Here is a 23,139-nt window from a genome sequence, read left to right as displayed (position 1 = left end):
ATATTCCTACAATTACTACAAAAGAGATTTGTAATTATTTATATTTGAAATACTTAAAGGTACAAAATCCCTTTAAAGAAAAACTATATGCATGTGAAAAGCATGAAAATAGTTCTTTGGGGATGCCAAATAAGGACTGCGATTGGCTGTTTGGTTGCTCCATGTGGACTGCTAGCCTGCAACAAGCTCTGCTTGGAGTAAAACTGTGTCTCTGTGCTTCCAAAACTTGCCTCTAAGCCAGAAATTTAAAAATGGGCACCTACTTTGAGGCCACTGGGAGCAACATCAAAGGGATTGGTGAGCAACATGTTACTCCTGAGCCACTGATTGGGGATCACTGGGCCAGATACAATTATATGATTATGGAGCTTAAAGCGATACTGACACAAAAAGATTACTGTTCAAAATGTTAATGTACATAAAAATGTACCTATAGATCATATTGACTGTTTTTCACTAATAGGGCTGCTTTTGTAAGTAATTGTTACTTGAAGTTCCTAAACCTGACTGTTTAATTTTAGGTGTCAGTATTTCTTTAAAGCCTCACATAAAGATACTCTGGTAAGCTTGATTTGTATACTATCTAGTAGAATTAGGTATAAAGCAACTGGGCTTTCTGAGTTTTGTAGCTGCTTTAGACTTTATTCTACTAGATACTCTATACCATGACTTGGATGAATGAAAATCTTCATAGACATATTTGATTTGTATAATTACTTGTATGTATGTGGTGCCTTGTCAATCCTGAACGATCTTGATACATTTCTATGGATATCAGTTAGCTCAGGAATAGTGCAGGTTAGAAATGTAATCTGCTGATACACCATGTCAAGCAGTGCATGAGGTGCTGCAGAACATGGACTAGGTCTGCAATTAATAACGCTTTACAGATGACCTTGGCTTCATAATGGCATGCCTACCTTCAAACCCTGCACACTAAGAAGTTATTGCGTTCCTGCGCTCAATGTTTAGATGCAGTTTTACAGGTGGTAAATGAAAAAAGTTTTTCAAAAATATTTAGCATCTTATGAAAACAGGAGGACATTTAAAGGTTCTGATGGCCTGGCTACCAGCTGCCACCAAATATGATTAATCTCGGTAGAGAAAAGCATAAAGTAATCCAGTTCCCTGGAATTCATGAGGCCTCTTTATAATAGAAGCAATTTTTGTCTGAGAAGAGAATGGGAGTGGAACGCAGTTGATGCCAGGAAGGGCAATACTCCCTAATTTTAAGTTGTCATTGACTCAAGATGGGTAAAAATATCTCTTTTTGTATGATAATACCCTTACAAAGAGCCAGCACAGGGAAAGACAGATCATTACAAAACTACAGTTATAGTATGTATTAGCCAGAATGCTTGGGACCTGGGGTTTTCTGGATATGGGGTCTTTTTTGGGATCACCATAGTTTAAGTCTGCTAAAAATATATTAAACATGAAAAACCCCAATAGGACTGTTCTACCACCAGAGATATCTTAGCTGAGATTAAGTACAACGTACTGTTTTATTATTACACAGAAAACGGAAATCAATTTAAAAAATTATAATTATTTGCTTAAAATGGGCTCTATGGGAGATGGTCTTCCAGCAATTTAAAGCTTTCTGAATAACAGATTTCTAGATACTGGGTCCCATACCTGTACTTGTACAAATACAGTATATTTTTCTTGATTTCCCTTGAAAACCTGTGCTTCATTTATACATAAGAATTCACACCTCTGACCCACAAAGAAGGCCTTTAAAGTATGTTGTGATGAAAAAAAACTGTACAGTGAACAAAACCACAAAGCTCGAAAAACAGGATGTAGAATAGTGACAATAAAAGCATTTTCTTAAGAGCTACCGCTATATTTATTGCACTTGCTTTCTGGAAGATTTGCTTAAATTTGAAATCACGCTGATTTTCCCATAACACAAATGGACAGTAAGTGCCGAGGACTAAGCCAATTACAATTAAGGTTAAAGGACACAAAAATCAGTGAATAGCCTCTTTGAAATCTTTACATACCTGGTTATTCAAAAGTTAATAGTAAGGCTGCAGCATCTTCCTTACTCACTCCTTATCCAACCCACTTGGCCCTCTCCCCCAAGAATTGAATTTGGCTGCTGGCTACTGAGCATTCTCATTTCTTCTCAACTCAAGGCATAAAATACACCCCCCCAGTCTAGCAGCCAATGAAGAGATGGCATTGCTGGTTCCCACTGAAACTCTGCTCTAGCTGTGTGCCCCTATTTTTGTCTCCTAACCTCCTCTCCTATGCTCAGCTTAACCATTACAGTGCTTAATCAAAGCAGAATTTTTATCAAAGTAAGTTCTGCCTGTGTAAGCCTGTATTCTTGATTGCAAGAATTTTACAGAGCACATGTGCTGTTTGCAGATGTAAGCATTACTGATGACAACACAGGGAAAACAGCTGCTGGGTGAAAGCTGCTATTTTTTTTAGGAAAATGTACTGGTGCTGGCAAACAGAGGGGATGTATGCAGTACAAAGAATGTCATTTGGGTGGGAATGCTGAGATGTGCCTTATATCTGTTAAAACATTAAAACTAATAAATGAAACTATATAGCACTTGCAGCAAGTTAAATTTGCTTTTTTATTTTATAACCCTTTAAAGCAGCTAAATAATAATAATTTTGGTTTATATAATAAAATGTGCAATATCTCCTACAGGTCTGGTCACCAGGTAGCATTTACTTGTCACTGGTCATCTTATGGGTTACCATAAGTAAAGTGTGTCTTGGTCATGGACCAACACACAGTAAAGGGAGTTGAGTTGGGGAGGATTGGGGCCCACTGGGTTTTTATTTCCAGTTTCCTGGTGTGCCAGCCCAGCACTGAATATTGGCTTGTGGCACAAAAGAAGCCATTAAAATACCATTTGAAATCACATCTGGAATTTGCCAAGAATGTATGTAACTCTGCTGTGATGTGGGAAACAGTTTTTTGCTTAGTACTAATCAAGACACAGCCGTTTTTGAACAAGTATTAGGTGTAAATTTAACACTGCCCATGCTATACTTGTCTTCTTAAAACACAGTGTATATTCTCATATACGTGATCAAGAGCTTTTTGAACAAATTCTATCTGGATGTCACCATGGGCTGGCTAATACATTTTTAAAAGTGTAGCAAATGTAACAAATCTTATTTATAATCGTAAAATATTGCAAAGTAGCCAATAATATGGAAACTGCAGTTTACTGATAAACAGAAGCAAAGATCAATGTGCACAGAAAGGGCTGAACAACACCTCGTCTTTGTTGTCAATTAAGATTTACTTTGCTAGCTTTATTTATACAGCAATTTCAACTACTTGTTGATAGAAACTAATTAACTATTAGTCCGCACCTTTATTCTAATTACAGGCCAGATCTTCCTTGACTCTACTGCATTATAAATCAACATGTAAACTGAGAATAAGCTGAAAAAATGCAACCATTAGGATGTTTGTGTGACTAGTAGCAAGGTCCCCTTGTGAATCTAGCCTTATAGTAATGCCATACTGGCTTCATCATTAATGAGCTGACAACATATCCTCAGTGAGCTGCACAGAACCATGGATATATATGACGATCTGACTGTGCAGGTATATAACCAAAACTGACTTTGGTGCCTATTCATGAATACATTAATCAGGCCCCCTATGAACCCATCAACAAAACACCACTTACAATTAGTATATCAGAGAGGGTTATGCAAGTTGTACATTCCATGACTCATAAACCTACTACTTTCGTGAAACTCACTATATTTCATAGGATTCTATATCAGACTGTGGGGGTTGTAGGGAACCATTAGTTGAAGGCACTTGTACAGATAACCACTCTTACCACAGTCCTCTGCGTCCCAGGCGGAGTCAGAGTTCAGGTCCCTATGAGCACACCCCCCTTTTCCGGGCCCCGATTGCCTATTCATGTCAGGGCTCAGGAAGAGCTGGGGCGGCTGATACACCGAACCTTCGCCTTCCCCACTGCAGGTCACGCAGGTTCTCACGATCGCCAACACAACAAAACGCACAGCAGCGCTTAGTACAGGTGCCATGGCTAGCAGCTCGCAGCGGCGCCCTGACTGTGTGTGCTACAGCACACCGCCTACGTCTCACGCCCACCGCGCATCGCCCCTCTGGGCTTCGTAGTTCTCTCGTATCGAGTAGGCATTACTCTGTGCCGTGAAAAGACTTCATTTCCCGTGATGCTTCGCGGCTCTTTCAGCAAACCAGGAAGTGTGCGGCGGTGAGTAGCTGTCAGAGCTGAAGGCTGCTATTCAGGTGTCAAGCTGGCAGGGAAGGTAGGTGTGTCTGTGCCTGTCCGCTGTTCTGCGCAGGCAGGACCGCCATTCTGGGGGGAATGAAGGGGGGCACCTAGTGCTCTGTGTTAGACGGGGGCCCTTAAGCAGCGGATATTCCGTGCATTGTTCGCCTTGTAATAGGAAGACTAATGATTCCCCTATCATGGGAAATGACTCTACACGTTGCATTGTTTATAATTTGCCCAGTGGGTAGGGCTGCGCTACAGAACGTATTTACATTTAGCTATTAAATTACAATTAGCTATTGATAACAGGCGCTTTAGAACAATATGTCCAGCCATTGATGCTGCTTTTGTGTTTATCCCTATCAGTGCCATATGTGCGTTTCTAGGGCATGAAGCGCTAAACGGGCCAGGGGGTTGCTATTGTTCGGTAATAGCTACAAGTTAACCTGTGCCCCCCTAGCAGGTGTTGCTGAATTGCAACTCTCCCACTGCCAGAGAATAGACACACAGGCTGCCTATCACTGCTTTCCATATTTCATGTTTTCCATGTACTGTATGTGATCTATGTGATATGTGTGTTGGTTTTCTTTTTAGGATATACATATATATAGTTCCATATAAAATATGGAACTTTTTTTTTTAAAAGTTTATTGCTTGTATCAGATGTGCGGACAAAGGTCAATTTATGACCTACATCAGGGAGTTTTGGCCTACATATATATCTATACACTTGTTTTGTTAAAGAGCCATTTTTTGGGCATCAAAAAACACAAGTATTAATGTATAATTCCAGACAAACCCATACATTTTTGCAAAGTATAATTACAATACATAGATGTATGGATTCAGATTCAGTGAACTAGGAGATGGTTACTCAAAAGTCAATAATAATAATAATCCTCATCAGCAGATGCAGAATGGCAAAGGCTTACCTGGAAGAGCAGACTAATAAAGGTGGCCATACACGCACCGATAATAACTTCGTACGATATTCGGTGCATGTATGGTATGTCGGCGAGTCGACCGATATCGCAGGAAGCTGCTGATATCGACCGACTCGCCGAACGGACCAGTTTGAAAATTTTGATCGGGCGCCATAGAAGGCGCCTGACCAAAATCTCCCTTCAGCGCTGAATCGGCAGGAGGTAGAAATCTTATTGTTTCTACCTCCTTACCTGCCGATTCAGCCCTGAATGGTGTGTGGCGGATCTGACGATGTTTCGTGCGACCGATGGTCGCACGAAACATCGTCAGATCGCCACATGTATGGCCAGCTTAAGCACTTATCTGGGCCCCTGTTCACTTATATGCCAATCTTTTTTCCCTAATTTCAGATTGTTGGATCACTCTAAGATTTTAAAAAGCCTCAAGCATGTGAAAAGTGGGATAGATTTTTTTTCTAACTATTTTCCACTTTATTAAATTTTGGGTTACAATTTTTGCTCTTTTTGGATTTTGATTTTTTTTTTTCAAAGTTCTCTTGCAAATTAAGGGCTGCATACATGTAAATATGCAGCTATTGAAAGTGCATGCTGAGTGTAATGCTTTTGCATACATTTGTAATGATTTTTTGAGTTTGACATGCATTTCTTTATTTTTGTACATTTTAAATATGTGTCAAATGCATAATTATGCAGCATGATGTAGTTTAAAAAAGGGGATCAATTAAAATGATAAGTCCATGTTTATGTATATAATTAGTTTCCCTTCCAAAAGATATTCCTAGTGCAGGTTGTAATGCTAATGGAACACAGGGCATATTGTCTGCTGCTGGCATACAGTAGAAAACAGGAGTCATGTGCAGGTTCAGTTTCTGAAACATGGACGTGCAACCTTTATTTTTACCCGTTTGCATAGGCGGAGGATGACTTTTTTGTTTGGGGAGGCTAAATATGGGCCATACACAGACTGACCTAAAGCTAATGTGACACTTAGTGGATTCGCTGCTGGTATAAAAAATGAACCTCCCAACTACCTCTTACAGTTCCCACTGACTTTCAGGGATACTGCGCAAAAGTGCGGGTGGGAGTGTTTTTTTAACCCTAAAATGCTTAGGATGTAAAAGTATTCATACAGGCACTTCTGTGAGGGGTTCTCCATACATTTGTGTTTGTGATCAGTTAGCTTAAAGGGGTAGTTCACTTTTAATTCACTTTTAATATGATGTAGACATTGATATTCTGAGACAACTTGCAATTGGTCCTCTTTTATTTTTTAATGGTTTTTCAGTTATTTAGCTTTTTTCAGCTCTCCATTTTAGCTTTTTTGTTCAGCTCTCCATTTGGTATTTCAGCAGCTATCTGGTTGCTAGGGTCTTATTTACCCTAGCAACCAGGTAGTGGTTTAAACAAGAGATGGGAATATGAATAGTTAAGGGGCCTGCATGGAAAAATAAAACAATACTTTTTGGCTGCCGGGGTCAGTGACCCCCATTTGAAAGCTGGAAAGAGGCAGAAGAGAAAGGCAAATTATTCAAAAACTATAAAAAAAAAAAATAATTAGGAAGACCAATTGCAAAGTTGCTAGGAATAGGCCATTCTATAACATAATAAAACTCAACTTAGAAGTGAACCTCCCCTTTAGATGTGTTTAAGTTTTATAGAGAGGCAGTGGGTACTGACATCCCAGGCACATTATATACAGTGAGATGCAGTCTGTATTTACAGAACCAGCACATTATATACAGTGAGATGCAGTCTGTATTTACAGAACCAGCACATTTTATATAGTGAGATGTGGTCTGTATTAATGCGTGGCTGAGAGATTGGTGCAGGGAGGAGGGCTTTGGGTTTCTCCAGAACTGGGCTGATTTCTCAATCGGCTACAGGCTCTTTGCCAGGGATGGGCTGCACCTCAATGATGATGGGGCAGCTGCTTTGGGGGAAAAGATGGCTAGAGGGTTGGAGGAGATTTTAAACTAGGAGTGGGGGGGGAGGGTGCAGCGGGAAATTCTGTGGTAGACAGGATAGATGAGGTAGTGGGCATAGTAAGGAAAATTGGGGGAGGAGACTTGCTTCGGGATACTGATAATGGCAGGGAGGCCCATAAGTTGTTTACACGTCATTCTCACGCCGGAACCAGTATTAAATGTATGTTTACCAATGCAAGGAGTCTGACTGGTAAAATGGGAGAGCTGGAGGTACTGGCGTTGGAGCGGAAATATGATGTGATTGGAGTTGCTGAAACTTGGTTGAATGAGTCTCATGACTGGGCAGTTAATATTGGGGGGTATACATTGTTTCGGAGGGACAGGGGCAATAGAAAAGGAGGAGGAGTGTGTCTGTTCATTAAGCACGACTTAAAAGCAAATATTAAGGAGGAAGTGATGGGGGTAACAGAGGGAGCTGAATCCTTATGGGTTGAGCTTCTCACAGATAGTAAAGAATCTACCAAGCTAATTGTAGGGGTATGCTATAGACCCCCTAATGTAAGCGAAGAGGAGGAGGCCCAGCTCCTGTTGCAAATAGAAAAGGCTGCTAGTTTGGGGCAAGTGATAATAATGGGGGATTTTAATTACCCTGATATTGACTGGGGCAATAGTACTGCCAGGACAGTAAATGGGAACAAGTTTATAAACTTGCTGCACGACAACTTTATGTCACAGGTTGTTGAGGAGCCAACCAGGAACAATGCTATACTAGATCTAGTGATCTCTAATGACCCAGAACGTATAGCAAATGTGCAAGTGGTTGAACCCCTGGGTAATAGTGACCATAATGTTATTTCATTTGATGTTTGGTGCAGGAAACAAATTTACACGGGGGCAACAAAGACACTGAATTTTAGGAAGGCAAATTTTAGCTCCTTAAGGGCAGCGCTTCAGGGCATAGATTGGGGCATTATGTTTTCTGATAAAAATACAGAGCAGAAATGGTTGTCATTTAAAATGATATTAAATCATTACTGTTCTCAATTCATTCCATTAATAAGAAAAAGTAGAAGTGTTAAGAATCACCCCATGTGGCTTAACTCTGAGGTAAAGAAGTTAATAGGGAAAAAAAGGAAAGCTTTTAAGAAATATAAGTCAGAGGGGACAGTAGCTGCGTTTAATGAATATAAACACTATAACAAGTGTTGTAAAACAGCAATCCGGAAGGCAAAGATAGAAAATGAGGAGCGCATCGCGGCCGAGGCCAAGACTAACCCCAAAAAGTTTTTTAAGTATATTAATAGTAAAAAGATGCAGGTTGAGGGTGTGGCCCCATTGAGTTATAATAACAATATGGTTACAGCGGATACAGAAAAGGCAGATGTGCTTAACCAGTTCTTTTCTTCTGTGTATACAGTAGAGGAGCCAGTGGGCCAAGTCTCACCCAATAGCTGCACTGTTGCCTCAGCTCCAACTACACAGTGGTTGGCACAGGATATGGTGCTTAAAGGGTTACACACGATAAATGTAAACAAGGCACCTGGGCCAGATGGAATACACCCTCGGGTACTGAGAGAGCTAGGGGCAGAATTGCAGTGGCCCTTGTTTCTGATATTCTCAGACTCTCTTTCATCAGGTATGGTACCTAGGGATTGGAAGAAGGCGAATGTCACTCCCATATTTAAAAAGGGAATAAGATCTCAGCCTGGCAATTATAGGCCTGTAAGTTTGACATCCGTGGTGGGCAAGTTATTTGAAGGCTTGTTAAGGGATCACATTCAAAATTATGTAGTGGAGAATGGCATTATGAGCAGTAATCAGCATGGCTTTATGAAGGACAGGTCATGTCAGACCAATTTAATTGCTTTTTATGATGAGGTAAGTAAGAAGCTGGACAGTGGGGATGCAGTAGATATAATCTATTTGGATTTTGCCAAAGCATTTGATACCGTTCCCCACAAACGACTGCTTTCTAAGCTAAGGTATATTGGTCTTAGTGAAGTCGTTTGCACATGGATAGAAAACTGGCTACAGGATCGGGTACAGAGGGTGGTTGTTAATGGCACATTCTCTACTTGGAGTAAGGTTCTCAGTGGGGTCCCTCAGGGTTCTGTACTGGGTCCACTTTTGTTTAATTTGTTCATAAATGACTTAGGGGAGGGTATTATGAGTAATGTATCAGTGTTTGCAGATGACACAAAACTCTGCAGACCAGTCAATTCTATCCAGGATGTGACATCCCTGCAGCAGGATCTTGACCAACTGGCAATCTGGGCAGCTAAGTGGCAGATGAGATTTAATGTGGATAAATGTAAGGTCATGCACCTGGGATGTAAAAATATGCAAGCCCCGTATAACCTTAATGGGACTGCACTAGGCAAATCCATAATGGAGAAGGATCTTGGAGTCCTTGTAGATAATAAACTTGGCTGTAGCAAGCAATGCCAGGCAGCAGCTGCAAGGGCAAACAAGGTTCTGAGCTGTATTAAAAGGGGTATAGATTCACGGGAGGAGGGGGTTATTCTTCCCCTTTACAGAGCACTGGTAAGGCCCCATCTAGAATATGCTGTTCAGTTTTGGTCTCCAGTGCTCAAACGGGACATTATTGAGCTAGAGAGGGTCCAGAGAAGGGCAACTAAGCTGGTAAAGGGTATGGAAAGTCTCGGTTATGAAGAAAGACTGGCCAAGTTGGGTCTGTTTACACTGGAGAAGAGGCGCTTAAGAGGTGACATGATAACTATGTATAAATATATAAGGGGATCATATAATAACCTCTCTAATGTTTTATTTACCAGTAGGTCCTTCCAACGGACACGAGGGCACCCACTCCGTTTAGAAGAAGGGAGGTTCCATTTAAATATTCGGAAAGGATTTTTTACAGTGAGAGCTGTGAAGTTGTGGAATTCCCTCCCCGAATCAGTCGTACTGGCTGATACATTATATAGCTTTAAGAAGGGGCTGGATGGATTCTTAGCAAGTGAGGGAATACACGGTTATGGGAGATAGCTCTTAGTACAAGTTGATCCAGGGACTGGTCCGATTGCCATCTTGGAGTCAGGAAGGAATTTTTTCCCCTCTGAGGCAAATTAGAGAGGCTTCAGATGGGGTTTTTTGCCTTCCTCTGGATCAACTTGTAGTTAGGCAGGTTAGGTATAGGCATTATGGTTGAACTTGATGGACGTATGTCTTTTTTCAACCCAACTTACTATGTTACTATGTTACTATGTTTACAAAACCAGCACATTATATACAGTGAGAGGCAGCCTGTATTTACAGAACCAGCACATTATGTACAGTGAGAGGCAGTCTGTATTTACAGAACCAGCACATTATATACAGTGAGAGGCAGTCTGTATTTACAGAACCAGCACATTATATACAGTAAGAAGCAGTCTGTATTTACAAACCCAGCACATTATATACAGTGAGAAGCAGTCTGTATTTACAAAACCTGCACATTATATACAGTGAGACGCAGTCTGTATTTACAAACCCAGCACATTATATACAGTGAGACGCAGTCTGTATTTACAAAACCAGCACATTATATACAGTGAGACGCAGTCTGTATTTACAAAACCAGCACATTATATACAGTGAGACGCATTCTGTATTTACGAAACCAGCCCATTATATACAGTGAGATGCAGTCTGTATTTATGAAACCAGTACATTATATACAGTGAGACGCAGTCTGTATGTACAAAACCAGCACATTATATACAGTGAGAAGCAGTGGGTACAGATGGCAGATATTCAGGCCCTGGCACTATAACACTGGCACTGATACACAACATTGGCCCCACTGTAACTAGAAATGAACAAAACAATGACAAAAGTAAAAAAAAATAGTAAGTGCAAAAAACAACAACAAATATATAAAAGCACAATGAGTTTTTTCAGGGGGAAAGAGTTAACTTACCATCCATCTGTTAGGGTAGGGAATAGGGATATTATAGATGTCAGGTCAGGCAAAAAACTATTTAATTTCAGCTAGTGATTCAGCCTTTAGAACAAATACAGTATAGTACCTGTGTATAGTACTTGTGGGATGAAATCTGCAGCAAAAGTTCGGTTCTCAGGTAAAGTTTACAGTCTGCAGATCCTTCTTTTCAGGCTTCGTTTCTGCACTGCCTTCAGTTTGTAATATCTCCCGAGCCCTGTCTGCATCTGTGCCTTGATTGGTCAATTTTACTGTCTGTCAAGAAAGCTGTGCTCTGATTGGGGTATCCACAAGAAGAAAGATCCAATCAGAGCACAGCTGATTACAGCAGAACCGGAGCTTGCAGGAACAGGAGAAGATTTCCTGGACAGTGCAGAAACAGAGTGAGGTGTTTTTTTTTTTTTTTTTTTAAGGTGCTAGGTTTGGGTTTTAGCCTTATTGTAAATCCGCCTCTGCGCGTTTGGATGACCCGTCTTATGCCTAACCTGACCCACTGCCCACAATGAAGTGATAGCAACACACCCAACCCAAAGTATGAAGTAATGTCAATGCAAAACAGAAGTGACTGCTTAAGAACATGGGGGAGTAAAATTTTGTTTATATCAAGATTCTCACCCATATCCGAATCCATAAATCCTGCCTAAAAATATTTGCTTTCTTGCATGTATGACTGGGAACCCAGCCTGATGCAGGACTCCTGTGCACCTATATAGATTGTAAGCTCTACGGGGCAGGGACCTCCTTCCTCTTGTGTCCTCGACTCTTAACTTATTGCTGCTGTATTTATCTGTATTTATTATTATACTTTGTATTTATCTATTATCTTATTAACACCCTGTTTGTATTAATGTATTCTACTGTACAGCGCTGCGTACATAAGTAGCGCTTTATAAATAAAGATATACATACATACAAACATACATACACCTGTTAATGCTCTAAATCAGGGATCCCCAACCTTTTATACCCATGAGCCACATTTAAATGGAAATAGTGTTGGAGAGCAACACAAGCATGAAAAAGGTTCCTGGGGTGCCAATAAGAGCTATAATTAGCTACTTAAAAGCCCCTATGCAGACTGGCAGCCTACAAAAGGCTCTGTTTAGCATTATACTTGGTTTTTATGCAACCAAAGCTTGCCTCCTTACCAGAAATGTAAAAATAAGCACCTATTTTGAGGCCACTGGAGCAACATCCAAGGGGTTGGTGAGCAACACGTTGCTTGTGAGCCACTGGTTGGGGATCACTGCTTTAAATGTTGTTAAATGGAAAGTACCCTGGCTGAAAAATGCAGGTCAGTAACAGACGGACCTTGCTTCTGTGCTTTCTTCAGTGTTTTTTTTGCATGGATCTGTCTTTCATCACTCCATATGTATTAGCCAGAGTGCTGTATATTTATAATAACATTAAGGAGCAGATTTATTATGCAGTGTAAAAAAACAGCAACAATCGACAAGATTCACAACGTAAAATCAGCATAATTTTTTTATGTGTGTTTTTCTTCTGCTTGAACTTATGTAAAATAACGTTTGGACAGCAAACTTCTCCATTTCGTTTACACAGCTTTTACACCGTTTTGTCTGCAAATTTCATTTTACACAGCATAATAATTAGACCCCTAAGAGCAGTGAGAGGTGCACAGGAATGTTTTGGCCACAGTTGTTTTCTACTTGATGACAGTGACAGTCAAAACTCCCAGTGTGCCATTAGCCTTAGTACTAAAGTACTGCTCAGCTTTAGGGGTCTGTAATTAAACTGACAGTATACAAACTGCACAGAAGTCTGAAGTCTAACATGAGAATTAAAAGTCTTCCATCTTGAAAGTTGACATTTCTGGATCAGTCTTGGCTGGCTGACTAAACCAACTAAAAGGGCACAATGTAGTTGAACGCTGGTCACATTAAAGCAGGGGTCAGGAACCTTTTTGGCTGAGAGAGCCATAAACACCTCATATTTTAAAATGTAATTCCGTGAGAGCCATACAATATGTTTGGCCGCGGATGCTGTGGGGCAAGGTCGGGTGGGTCCCAAGGATGACAGATGCGATGCAGAGGAGGGCGTGACCTGCGCTTGTCGGATAGAAGACGTGTTCTAAGGCTTAGAACACGTCATATATCCGCTGAGCACAGGCCACGCCCCCGTTATTTTTTTTATTAAAGATTTGGCAGCGAGCCAGATGCAGCCATCAAAAGAGCCACATCTGGCTCGCGAGCCATAGGTTCCCTACCCCTGCATTAAAGGTTTTGTAATTTGGTTTAAGTAGTGTAATCTATACAGTTGTAGACTGAGATTTAAATAAGGCCTTGGTATTTCAGGTATGCAGAGGCCTAAATAGCCCACTATTTGTCAGAATCTGCAAATTTCCAGTTTGGGCCTAAACCCATTTTCAATCTTGGCTTTTACAGCTGGGTCAGGGCTGATTATTTCTGCATATATTTTCTGACTAAAACAGTTTTAATTACTCTTAAACTACATATTAGTAAGCTGTATGAAACATGGAAGAAAGTCTGTGTAAAAGGCTGTTTGATATATTATAATACAATTTATTGAATTTAAAAGCTAAACTTTTTGATTTGCAGGGACACTTTAGTGAATACCCTCCTCTGACCAGAACAAATGGCAGCAGATAAGAATCCTGTGTACAGGTGTATTGAATGCAGTAAGGAATCGAGAGAACTGTACAGAGACTACAGACATGGTGTGTTGAAAATCACCATTTGTGTAAGTATTTTACACCCATTTGTCCATTGCGAATGAACATTGTACAAAGTAAACAAATAATATATTGAATATATTATGGCTAACTAAGAATACTAATAAAATACAAAGTGTTGTGTTGTTTCAGTAATCCTCTCTCATTCTGTCAGAGTTCACTGAGATTTAAGAAGCATTAAAGAATTAAAAAAAAATATTGCGTACAAAGATATTTGCACCCACTGGTTATTCCAGTTATATTCCAAAAAGATCAATTGTGTATTAAAAACGCATGAACAGCCAACGTTACGTTTCGGTCCCCATCGGGATCTTTCTCAAGGCAACCATGCTAACCAACCCCATGTTCTATTTATCCATAGTGAACTAGCAAATAGGAAGTGACATCAGTGCACACATGCCATAAAGTGACTGTTACAGTAAAGCATGTAACTAATGCTGCAAAGTGATATGTGAGATAAATTATCATTAGAGCATCACACGCCATAAAGTGACCATTGCGGTAAAGTGTGCAGCAAATGCTGTAAAGTGATCAGTGCCATAAATTATCATTAAAATATCACAAATGCAGATCTGGTGCTATTTATATTAATACCCCTTTAAAATAATCATTAAGGTTCAGTGAAGTGATTCGGCAAAGCAATCATTAAAAATCCGTGAAACAGTACAATACATCATGTTAAAAATATACACATTACAGTGTCATGCTTGCATAGTGTATACCCAAAAAGGTGAATAAATACAGTTAAACTTACATCAATATAAGATTAAAAACAACATTGTATGTACGCTGCACCAATCAATTCAAACAAAATACTATCCTAATTAGTGGGGCCCCAAATCTAATTTAAGATCTATCTATTTTTTACATTCACATGCACATGCACATATCGATTCCACAGCAAGATATACCAACCTGTGGATCCCATTTACCTATATCATATAATAAATTGTAACAACAATATCAGCACAATCCCAGTGTGAAATTGGACAGAAGAACTCATAGAAAACAGTTCAGCGATAAGGAACTATTTAGGCCCCTTGGGGCCACGCAATCCAGTTCATATGTCCAGAATGCTTCTCTTTGGAGTAAAATACGATCAATGTCGCCACCCCTTTGCACACCTGAAATACAATCAATTGGCATGCATTTAAACGATGAAGCTGGATGCTTAGCATGCAGCCAGTGTTGCGCCACAGGTTGTTTGGATATATCTTGTTTTCCCTCCTTCTTTGCAGGTTTAGGGCCCAGAGCAGCCCTGATAGTAGTACAATGCATATTAAGGGCGAGGACTTCCAAGGTAATTTTCTCAGAGATATTACCTGTGCCACAAGCAACGTTAAGAAGGCAGCGGGAGCTTAGGGAGATTAATGCGTGGCTGAGAGATTGGTGCAGGGAGGAGGGCTTTGGGTTTATGGAGAACTGGGCTGATTTCTCAATTCCATAGGATGATATAACTTTGTTATATTATTTACCTTGGCCTCTGGTTCCTTCATTCACCACAACCATGATCTCTTGATAAAAAAAAAATGTCTGTAAGCTACTTTTGGCACATATTTTTTTTTTTTTTTGTATTTCAACAAGATCTTTATTGTTGTACACAGAACAATTATTACAGCATTGTTATATCATAATATGTAAATTGTTAACAGTTTTGTAACATGAATTGTCTGAGCCAAAAGTACTTTTGGCACATATTTTAATATGATTCATATGATACACTTTTTCAAGAAATATCTAGGTGACTTTTATATAAATGGTAAGGTCATATTTGCATAAAATGAAGATCCATGATGTATGTATGTGAACTGTAAACCAAAGTGTGCATTGCTTATCAGTTAATAGAACACTGTTAACTGATTTTATTTTATTATAATGTACATCTTTCTTTCTTTGTTTTACTTTTAGAAATCATGTCAGAAACCAGTGGACAAGTACATAGAGTATGATCCAGTCATTATACTGATTAATGCGATGCTATGCAAAGCACAGGCATACAGACATGTCCTTTTCAACACCTCAATAAATGTAAGTTTTTTTCCCTCTTGCCTATGTCTCTATCAAACGTTTACATTTTTTAAAACACTTTAGGGAAAGTGTTGCCAATTTTAGGAAAGGTAAATAACAACCCCAGTAGCAGGAGAAAGTGTAATATGTAACTTCCACTCTTTCATCACTTAAGGCCCTGCAGGGATGCACTTACTTGGATTAGGCCCCCTACTGTCAGTGAGCTACAGACCTGGGAAGGGAGGGCCCCCCTGAAGACCTAAAAACCCAAAGGGCCTGGGCAAAACATAAATTGAGCTTTAGAGGAAAATATGCCCTGTTCGTACAGTATTTAGGAGTGCTGCATAGATAGCATATCACTTTATGGAGAGGGTAGATTCTAGGCAAATCACAGCTCCTTAAGGTGGCCATACACGCACCGATATTATCGTACGAAACCTCGTTTCGTACGATAATCGGTGCGTGTATGGCATGTCAGCGAGCCGACCGATATCGCAGGAAGCTGCTGAAATCGGTCGGCTCGCCGATCGGCCAAGTTAGAAAATTTTGATCGGGCGCCATAGAAGGCGCCTGACCAAAATTCTCCCTTCAGAGCTGAATCGGCAGAAGGAGGTAGAAATCCTATTGTTTCTACCTCCTTACCTGCCGATTCAGCCCTGAATGGTGTGTGGCGGATCTGACGATGTTTCGTGCGACCGACGGTCGTACGAAACATCGTGAGATCGCCACGTGTATGGCCAGCTTAAGCCTTATGCAGAAATACAGAAATTAAATTCTCTGGGAGCACATTAGCATATGCTTTCAAACAAGTGGGTGCTAAATTCTGCCTTATTTTTGTCTTTAACTGACATACATATATTCATGGATATTGAATAAACATGGATATTGTTTAATAGATAAAAACATTGCTGTGGATACCATTACAATGCATTTAAATCTATAAGGGGGGGGGGGGTGCAGAAAATAGAATATTAACCCATATCTATCAATAACTGTTGTACATGCATTAAGGAGCATAATAAAAGCTAATCCCATTTCTGACACTGCTTACTGCTTATACACAATCTAAGGATTGTGATTTTGGTTGTAGTTTCTTGTTGACATCTGCCACTGTCTTCATATCGCCACTGTCCTCAAACCACCTATACTTTATAGCAGTTGTCACACAGCCTTATAGTAACTGCGGGCAACGAGTGTGCTCCAAGCAGAAAGATGTGCTAATTCTTTATCTATTTATGTTTGGCGACATTTCCCTTGATACAAGGTGATTCAGCTTGAAACATGTCACTGCACATGAATAAATAGGGAATTAGCAGATCTTTCTGCTAAAGCATACTCCTTTTCCATGCTTATTATGGGTTTTCCCATTCATTTTTATAAATGCAGATATGTCTCTCCTGTGATTATGATGTTTTAGTATATTTTGTAGGTTTTGCAGTAACTGCAAGCATAGGCAGGTCACTTCAAGCCTTCACTATATCCACTCCAACCATTGATTGAGGGCAAATTGCCTACTATTAGTAAATAAGCCCCTGTGACTCCATATAAAAAATAGCTCTGTGCAGTGATACATATATTCATGTTTGCATCCCTATAGATCTTAGAATGCTCATCAAGCTTGATACTGGGTAATAGAATGTAGCTAGTAGCTTAAATATGACTGAACCCATCAAGACATATGAACAATAATAAAATATGTTTATGTGGTGCTAAATTAGATCCATGGGAAGCTATGCATATTTTGTTTGCTTTGCGAGGCCTACACCAGATGGCTGCAGCTGCCAGGCTCCAGTAACATAACCAACCCTGAAGATATCATTCGATATGCCAAAGAATGGGATTTCTACAGGCTGTTTGGAATAGCTGCTCTTGGTAAGTAAAGGGAATTGACATATCATTTTCCTTTAATGTAACACGTGTGGCCTTGGGAAATGTGGAATTACTTACTTTATATGCCATATTCTGGGTAATCATTCACACTGTATTCCATACAAAGAACATAGAATCTCCCTGCTTCTGAATGTATATGGGAAAAATTAAAATAGTTGTCTATAGTTAGCAAAAAATGGAAAATTAATATTGTGAATAGAGAAGATGATTTACAAAAAATATAGGCTATTTCTCTCTTAAGCACTGCAGTTATCATAGCACGTAGCTCACTATATCAGTAGCCTCACTATATGCCTGGGCAACCTGGCACCTGGGTATACTTTGTCTAATGTAGCACCCCTTGTTATAGTGAGTGGAGCCATCCTTGCATAAGTTAATATTAACTGCTTTTTTTCTTTTGCTACATTTTTTTAGCAAATGAACTTTTAAAATGATCTTGGTATGTGTGATTTCACAAAGCTTTTTATTTGATAAAATTTGATAATACAGAGAGATGTAGAGTGACAGAGAGGTGATAGAAATAAATAGGTATCCAGTAGTTCAGTTTCTGGGGTCTAACAAAAAATTTTGGCTAGCCCTACAGAACATCGGACATGCTCCCATAGGGCCCCAGCTATTGACGATTCCCACTGTTTTCATGGTCCATTATAGACCTATATAGTACCTATGTGGTTTAGCACTTGGAATCTATTAGTTGTGAGAGTGTGCCCTGGACATAAGGGGCTCTGGTGGATCCTAAAAGACCCCATTAAACCAGTGACCAAAGTTACAGGCACCTAGCAGCCTGTCATTTCCAGGCTATATTGCATTGTAGGACTTGGCATGGCTACTGCTAATTGCAGACCACAATGCCTCTTTCAGACTGGGAACAGTAGACAACTGGACCCAGACCCTTTTTCACAGTTTGCCCAGTAACCATAATACCTTTGTCTTGGCCCCTGGTAGGTAGAAGGTGAGGCAGTGTGGTTTTAAGTGGGGGAGCTTTTAGCACTACTGAGTCCCTGCTATTGCAATAGCTCTCAGAAGACAGATGTGCAGCATTCTTTTTTACTGGCCAGAGGATGATTTATTCCATGGTATTTCCTAGCTTATAATTATTTAGAGAGGAACCGAACTCTAAAATGTTATTGTTTAACTGGTTTTATGGCATTTTGATGTTTTCAGGCTTTGCTCAAAGGAATTTTTCTTGCTGCTGCCATATTTGATCTCTGTCAGGTTTTGCTACTTGAAGATGGCTACACCCCAGTATTGTAAATCTAAACCTCTTGTCCATATTAATACTTATTTGCTGGTCGATTGTAAAAGGATTATGAGACTGACAGGAGCGCTTTGGCAGTAGATCAAGAGAATTATGAAAAGAAGAAACAGACAGTGGTTGAGACAGGAATAGGCAGAATATATAAACAGTCATTAATAAATGTATAGGCTAGTTTGTGCAAAAAAAATAACAATATACAGTTATGTTTTTAATGTTCCCATTAGCAAAATACACATGAAACATCTTAAATGATGCTGCCTACCCCTACTCCATGCTTTTTTTGCCCTCAGCTGCCAACACGGTGCACACTTCCCACACCACGTTGTCACACATGCATGTGTTTGTTTGTGCACACACATACATAGGAGCTGCGGTAGGAGGCGAGGTGGCTGGCTTGGTTGCCTATGGCACCCAGTCGAACTGGTCCATACATCACCAGGTTTCACTGCCTAAAAAACAACGTCGTTTTTTTTTACACCATTTTTTCAGTAAATTTAGTTTTACACAGCATAATAAATAGGCATTGTGGTATAGAATTATGGTGTTTATGGCTATAGGGCACGAACAGTAATCATTACTTGTGGCCTGTGCAGTATTATTTCTTAACTTAGTTAATAGGGAAAGCTGTTAGTATGGCACATGGATGTGATTATTGTATGCATGTATAACTTTGTTTAGCGCCACTAGGATGTGCCGTGCTGTACGGTCTTACAATGTCAAAGTACATACAGGGAGGAAAAGCTTTAGAATAAATAAGTATAAATATACAGAGATTAAGAGCCATGTTATAAGAGACACTATAGAAAAGAGGGGCAGTTGTGGGTGGATAACATACATGCAGAAATAGTATGGCAAAAGTTCACATAGGTTTAACCATAGGCCCCTTTGTGCCAAAGGCTAGCACTTGATTAATATGTTTATTTCTTTCCTTCTAGAATTAACTGCATACCTCACTGGTGTCTTTATTGCTCTGTGTTTAGCAAGGCCCAAAACTCTTCAGTCATACGCTGACTTTGCTTTGCTTTTAAAAGCACTTTTGCTGTCGAGCTATGGAAAGCTTTTGCTGATTCCAGCAGTTATTTGGGAACATGATTACACCAACCTGTGTCTCAGGCTCATAACACTTTTTGTCTTGACATCAAATATGCAAGCAATTCGAGGTAAGACCAGATACATTCACTTCTGTCCTTGTAGGCATGTTGAGAACTATATAGTACATACCAGGCACTGCAAGGGGAATATCTGCTTATAATAATGTATCCCCAGTCTTCAAAAAGGATTGTTTATTAGCTAACCATGATAAAATAAATACATTACATTTAAAACAAAATAGGAATAATTTATCAAGACTCTGAGAAGAAGTACAAGAGCACAAAGGAACACAAGAGAGTACTCCTTAGTGCCTTAGACAGCACTTCTTTCCCCGGTCTGGCTAAGCTCTGCTACCTCGGTCTGGATTAATATCTGGCGCAAGGTGCGGGCAGCAGCATCAGGGTCCTCTGCCACTCCCTAACTTAATGACATTTAAATTATGGTGAGGGAGGGTGGAGGCCTACATGCCACATGCCTCCCCCCCTCCAGTCTTTTATGAGTACAGAGCTGGCCAGCGTGGAAAGCTCTTTGTTCACCGCAGCAGCCACAGGTCTCTGTGCTACACAACAAAACACTGAAACCTGCAGAAGTTTGGTATGAGAGAAAGAGTGACAACTGATTGACCAATTGCAGATGTAACTTGCACACTGCCTTTCTTTAACTAAACATCCCCTAATATCTCTCTCAATAGCTTCAGGCAAACTTCATAAATATAGACAAGTGTTACATGTGACTCTTGCTGTAATCCAATTTAGGACATTATCAGTGACATCCTGTTTGTGTCACTGGCTAGCTATTTTGTGGTTTTCCTATAGCCAACAGCCATCATTGATCTGCTAGCAGTTGTAGCTTTGCAAAATCTGGAGAGCCACAGCTTGAATGGCTGTTAAGGGCATAGCCAGGACCTAAAAGTTAGTTTTATTGTTGTCTCTGGGGCTTCATACATGGGCAACAATGTGTAAAGCATATTGTGCCAACAAAAAATAATGGGCTTTGTTTTAGCTTGCTGCAAATAGCTGTAAAGGAGAAGGAAAGTCATTTTGCCATTTTACTGCCAATAGATTAGCCACATTAGTGCCACCTAGAACAATATATTTATTCTGCAGAAAGCATTACCTTACCTGAGTAAACAGCTTTCTCCCTTTGCTTAAGACAGCAGCTGCCATTTCAAGGAGCTTCCTGCTTGCAGCTCAAGCCTTATAGCTCAGATCATACATTCCTAAGGGAGGGGGGAGAGAGTTCTGAGCATTCTTGTGTTAGAAGGGAGCAGGAGAGGGGAGAGAGCTGCACAGACGCTGACCCCAGGAATGAAGGATCCTTCTGAGAGAGGAAGTCAGATACCCAAAGAACATGTTTACAAAAAAGGAGACAAGAAATTCTGTGTTTCTTTTGATAGAGGACTCGTGCAGCGTTTCTGTGAGTGCTTATGGCTGTATTTACATAGACCTTTCTGATAAAGCTTACTTAGTTTTTACCTCTCCTTTTCCTTTAAGGTGTGTGGAATGCTCTTGAAGAGGTTGTTCACATATGAGTTAACTTTTAGTATAATGTAGAGAGTAATATTCTGAGATCACTTGCTATTAGTCTTGATTTTTATTATTTGTAGTTTTTTAATTTTTAATTTTTGTTCAGCACCGCTCCAGTTCAGAGTTTCAACAGCTATCTTGTTGCTGGGGTCCAAATTACCTTAGCAACCAGGCAGTGGCTGACATATGAATAGGAGAGGGCCTGAATAAAAAAATTACAATAAAATTGTAGCCTCACAGAGCAATAGTTGTTTGGCTGCTGGGGTCAGTGACCCCTATTTGAAAACTAAAAAGAGTTTGAAAAAGAAGGCAAATAATTCAAAAACTGTAAGAAATAAATAATGAAGACCAACTGAAAGGTTACTTAGAACTGGTCATTCTGTGACATAATAAAAGTTAAATCAAAGGTGAACCAAGCAAAGAGGTTGGGGATCCCTTGACTATCACTTTTTTGTGACTTAGTTGCTCTTTTAGGCTTTATGCTTAAAGTAATGTCTTGGGAAATGAGATACAATGTTATAAAATGTGGATTACATTAAGTTATTATTTTGCCAAATAATTTATTGATCTGTACACACACTTTTTTCCATTTACAGTAACTCTGAATGTAAGCAGAAGGCTGTCATTTTTGGCAATCCTAAATGGACTACTTTTTGAAGCTGCACTATTTTACATCCACCATGAACAATAAGACATTTAAACTGGTCGTATTTTTTTTATCCTGGGAATATGATGGATTATGACCATGTTATTTATCATTTTTTTGTTGTTTTTTTTGTGGTTATCAGTACTCCCAACCTTTAGAAGAAAGGAATTTTTATTTGTAACCTGATCTGAACATCATGGTTCAAGTAAACATAAAATATATTTGTATTGTCACATCAACTGTTTTTTATAAGACAAAGTAAAGCTCCAACCACAGACTTTCCTAGATGACCTAACAAGCTGGCAATGGATATATGCTGCATACAAGGCATCCTTTCTCCAGTGCTTCCCAGAAGTCCCAGCAGGTTTTATTTGCACTTGGTTGACAAATGAAGAGGAAAAAATCACTAACATTTTGAATTTTTTTTAAAGATTTTTTTTTTAATACAGTCATTCTGATACATAATTGAAAATAGATTGCTTAAATAAAAACATAAGTTTGTCTTAAAATATCTCTATTTAAATACATATCAGCTTATAAAGTAAACTGTATGGCTGCATTTTACCTGTACCAAGTTTAAAGTTTCAAATATTATGGACTGCAGCAAGGTTAAATAGTTAAAATATTTTCAGTGGATTACTAGTTACAGTTGAATGCCAAGAATGGAAATGCAGGTCCGTTGCGGAAAGAGCTGGGTGACACCCCAGACACTTGCATTATTACCTTCATCATGTGAAAAAGCCAATGAACCCATTCATTCAGTTATACTGCCTGACAGCCTGCAATGTTTATAGAAACTAGCAAGAATATTTGGTTGTGTGGGTGGTTCTTTTTTCTTTTCTTTTTGCAGCATTTTAACTATAAAAGTTGAATTGAAGGATCCCTTAATATGTAGATAGATATCAAATAATACAGTGTTACTTTTGTGCTCATGCAAAA

The 23,139-nt window shown here is 39.5% G+C and overlaps 2 protein-coding genes across 3 annotated transcripts in view; one reads left to right on the top strand and one right to left on the bottom strand.

Moving 5' to 3' along the window:
• The window catches only part of ttc13 (tetratricopeptide repeat domain 13), a 40,136-nt gene extending 36,062 nt beyond the window's left edge, over nucleotides 1-4,074 (bottom strand). Inside the window, exon 1 of the mRNA XM_002934451.5 lies at nucleotides 3,834-4,074. Coding sequence (XP_002934497.1) covers nucleotides 3,834-4,044 — 211 coding nt within the window. The 5' untranslated portion in view covers nucleotides 4,045-4,074. The remainder of the gene's footprint in view (nucleotides 1-3,833) is intronic.
• A 73-nt stretch (nucleotides 4,075-4,147) lies between these two features.
• Nucleotides 4,148-23,139, top strand: arv1 (ARV1 homolog, fatty acid homeostasis modulator). Of its 2 annotated transcripts, none has more exons than XM_012963009.3 (6): nucleotides 4,148-4,235; nucleotides 13,648-13,789; nucleotides 15,690-15,809; nucleotides 17,507-17,660; nucleotides 19,872-20,096; nucleotides 22,151-23,139. In XM_012963009.3, exons 2-6 carry the CDS (start codon nucleotides 13,685-13,687, stop codon nucleotides 22,243-22,245), a joined length of 699 nt encoding a protein of 232 aa, XP_012818463.1. In that variant the 5' UTR covers nucleotides 4,148-4,235; nucleotides 13,648-13,684; the 3' UTR covers nucleotides 22,246-23,139. The 2 variants fall into 2 exon arrangements, with proteins under 2 accessions (XP_012818463.1, NP_001016452.1); NM_001016452.2 differs by having other exon boundaries at nucleotides 4,224-4,290; nucleotides 22,151-22,709.

Source organism: Xenopus tropicalis, chromosome 5 (genome assembly GCF_000004195.4).
Source record: "Xenopus tropicalis strain Nigerian chromosome 5, UCB_Xtro_10.0, whole genome shotgun sequence".
NCBI lineage: Eukaryota > Metazoa > Chordata > Amphibia > Anura > Pipidae > Xenopus > Xenopus tropicalis.
Note: the sequence above shows the minus strand (reverse complement) of the source record. Positions and strands in the feature narration are given on the sequence as shown.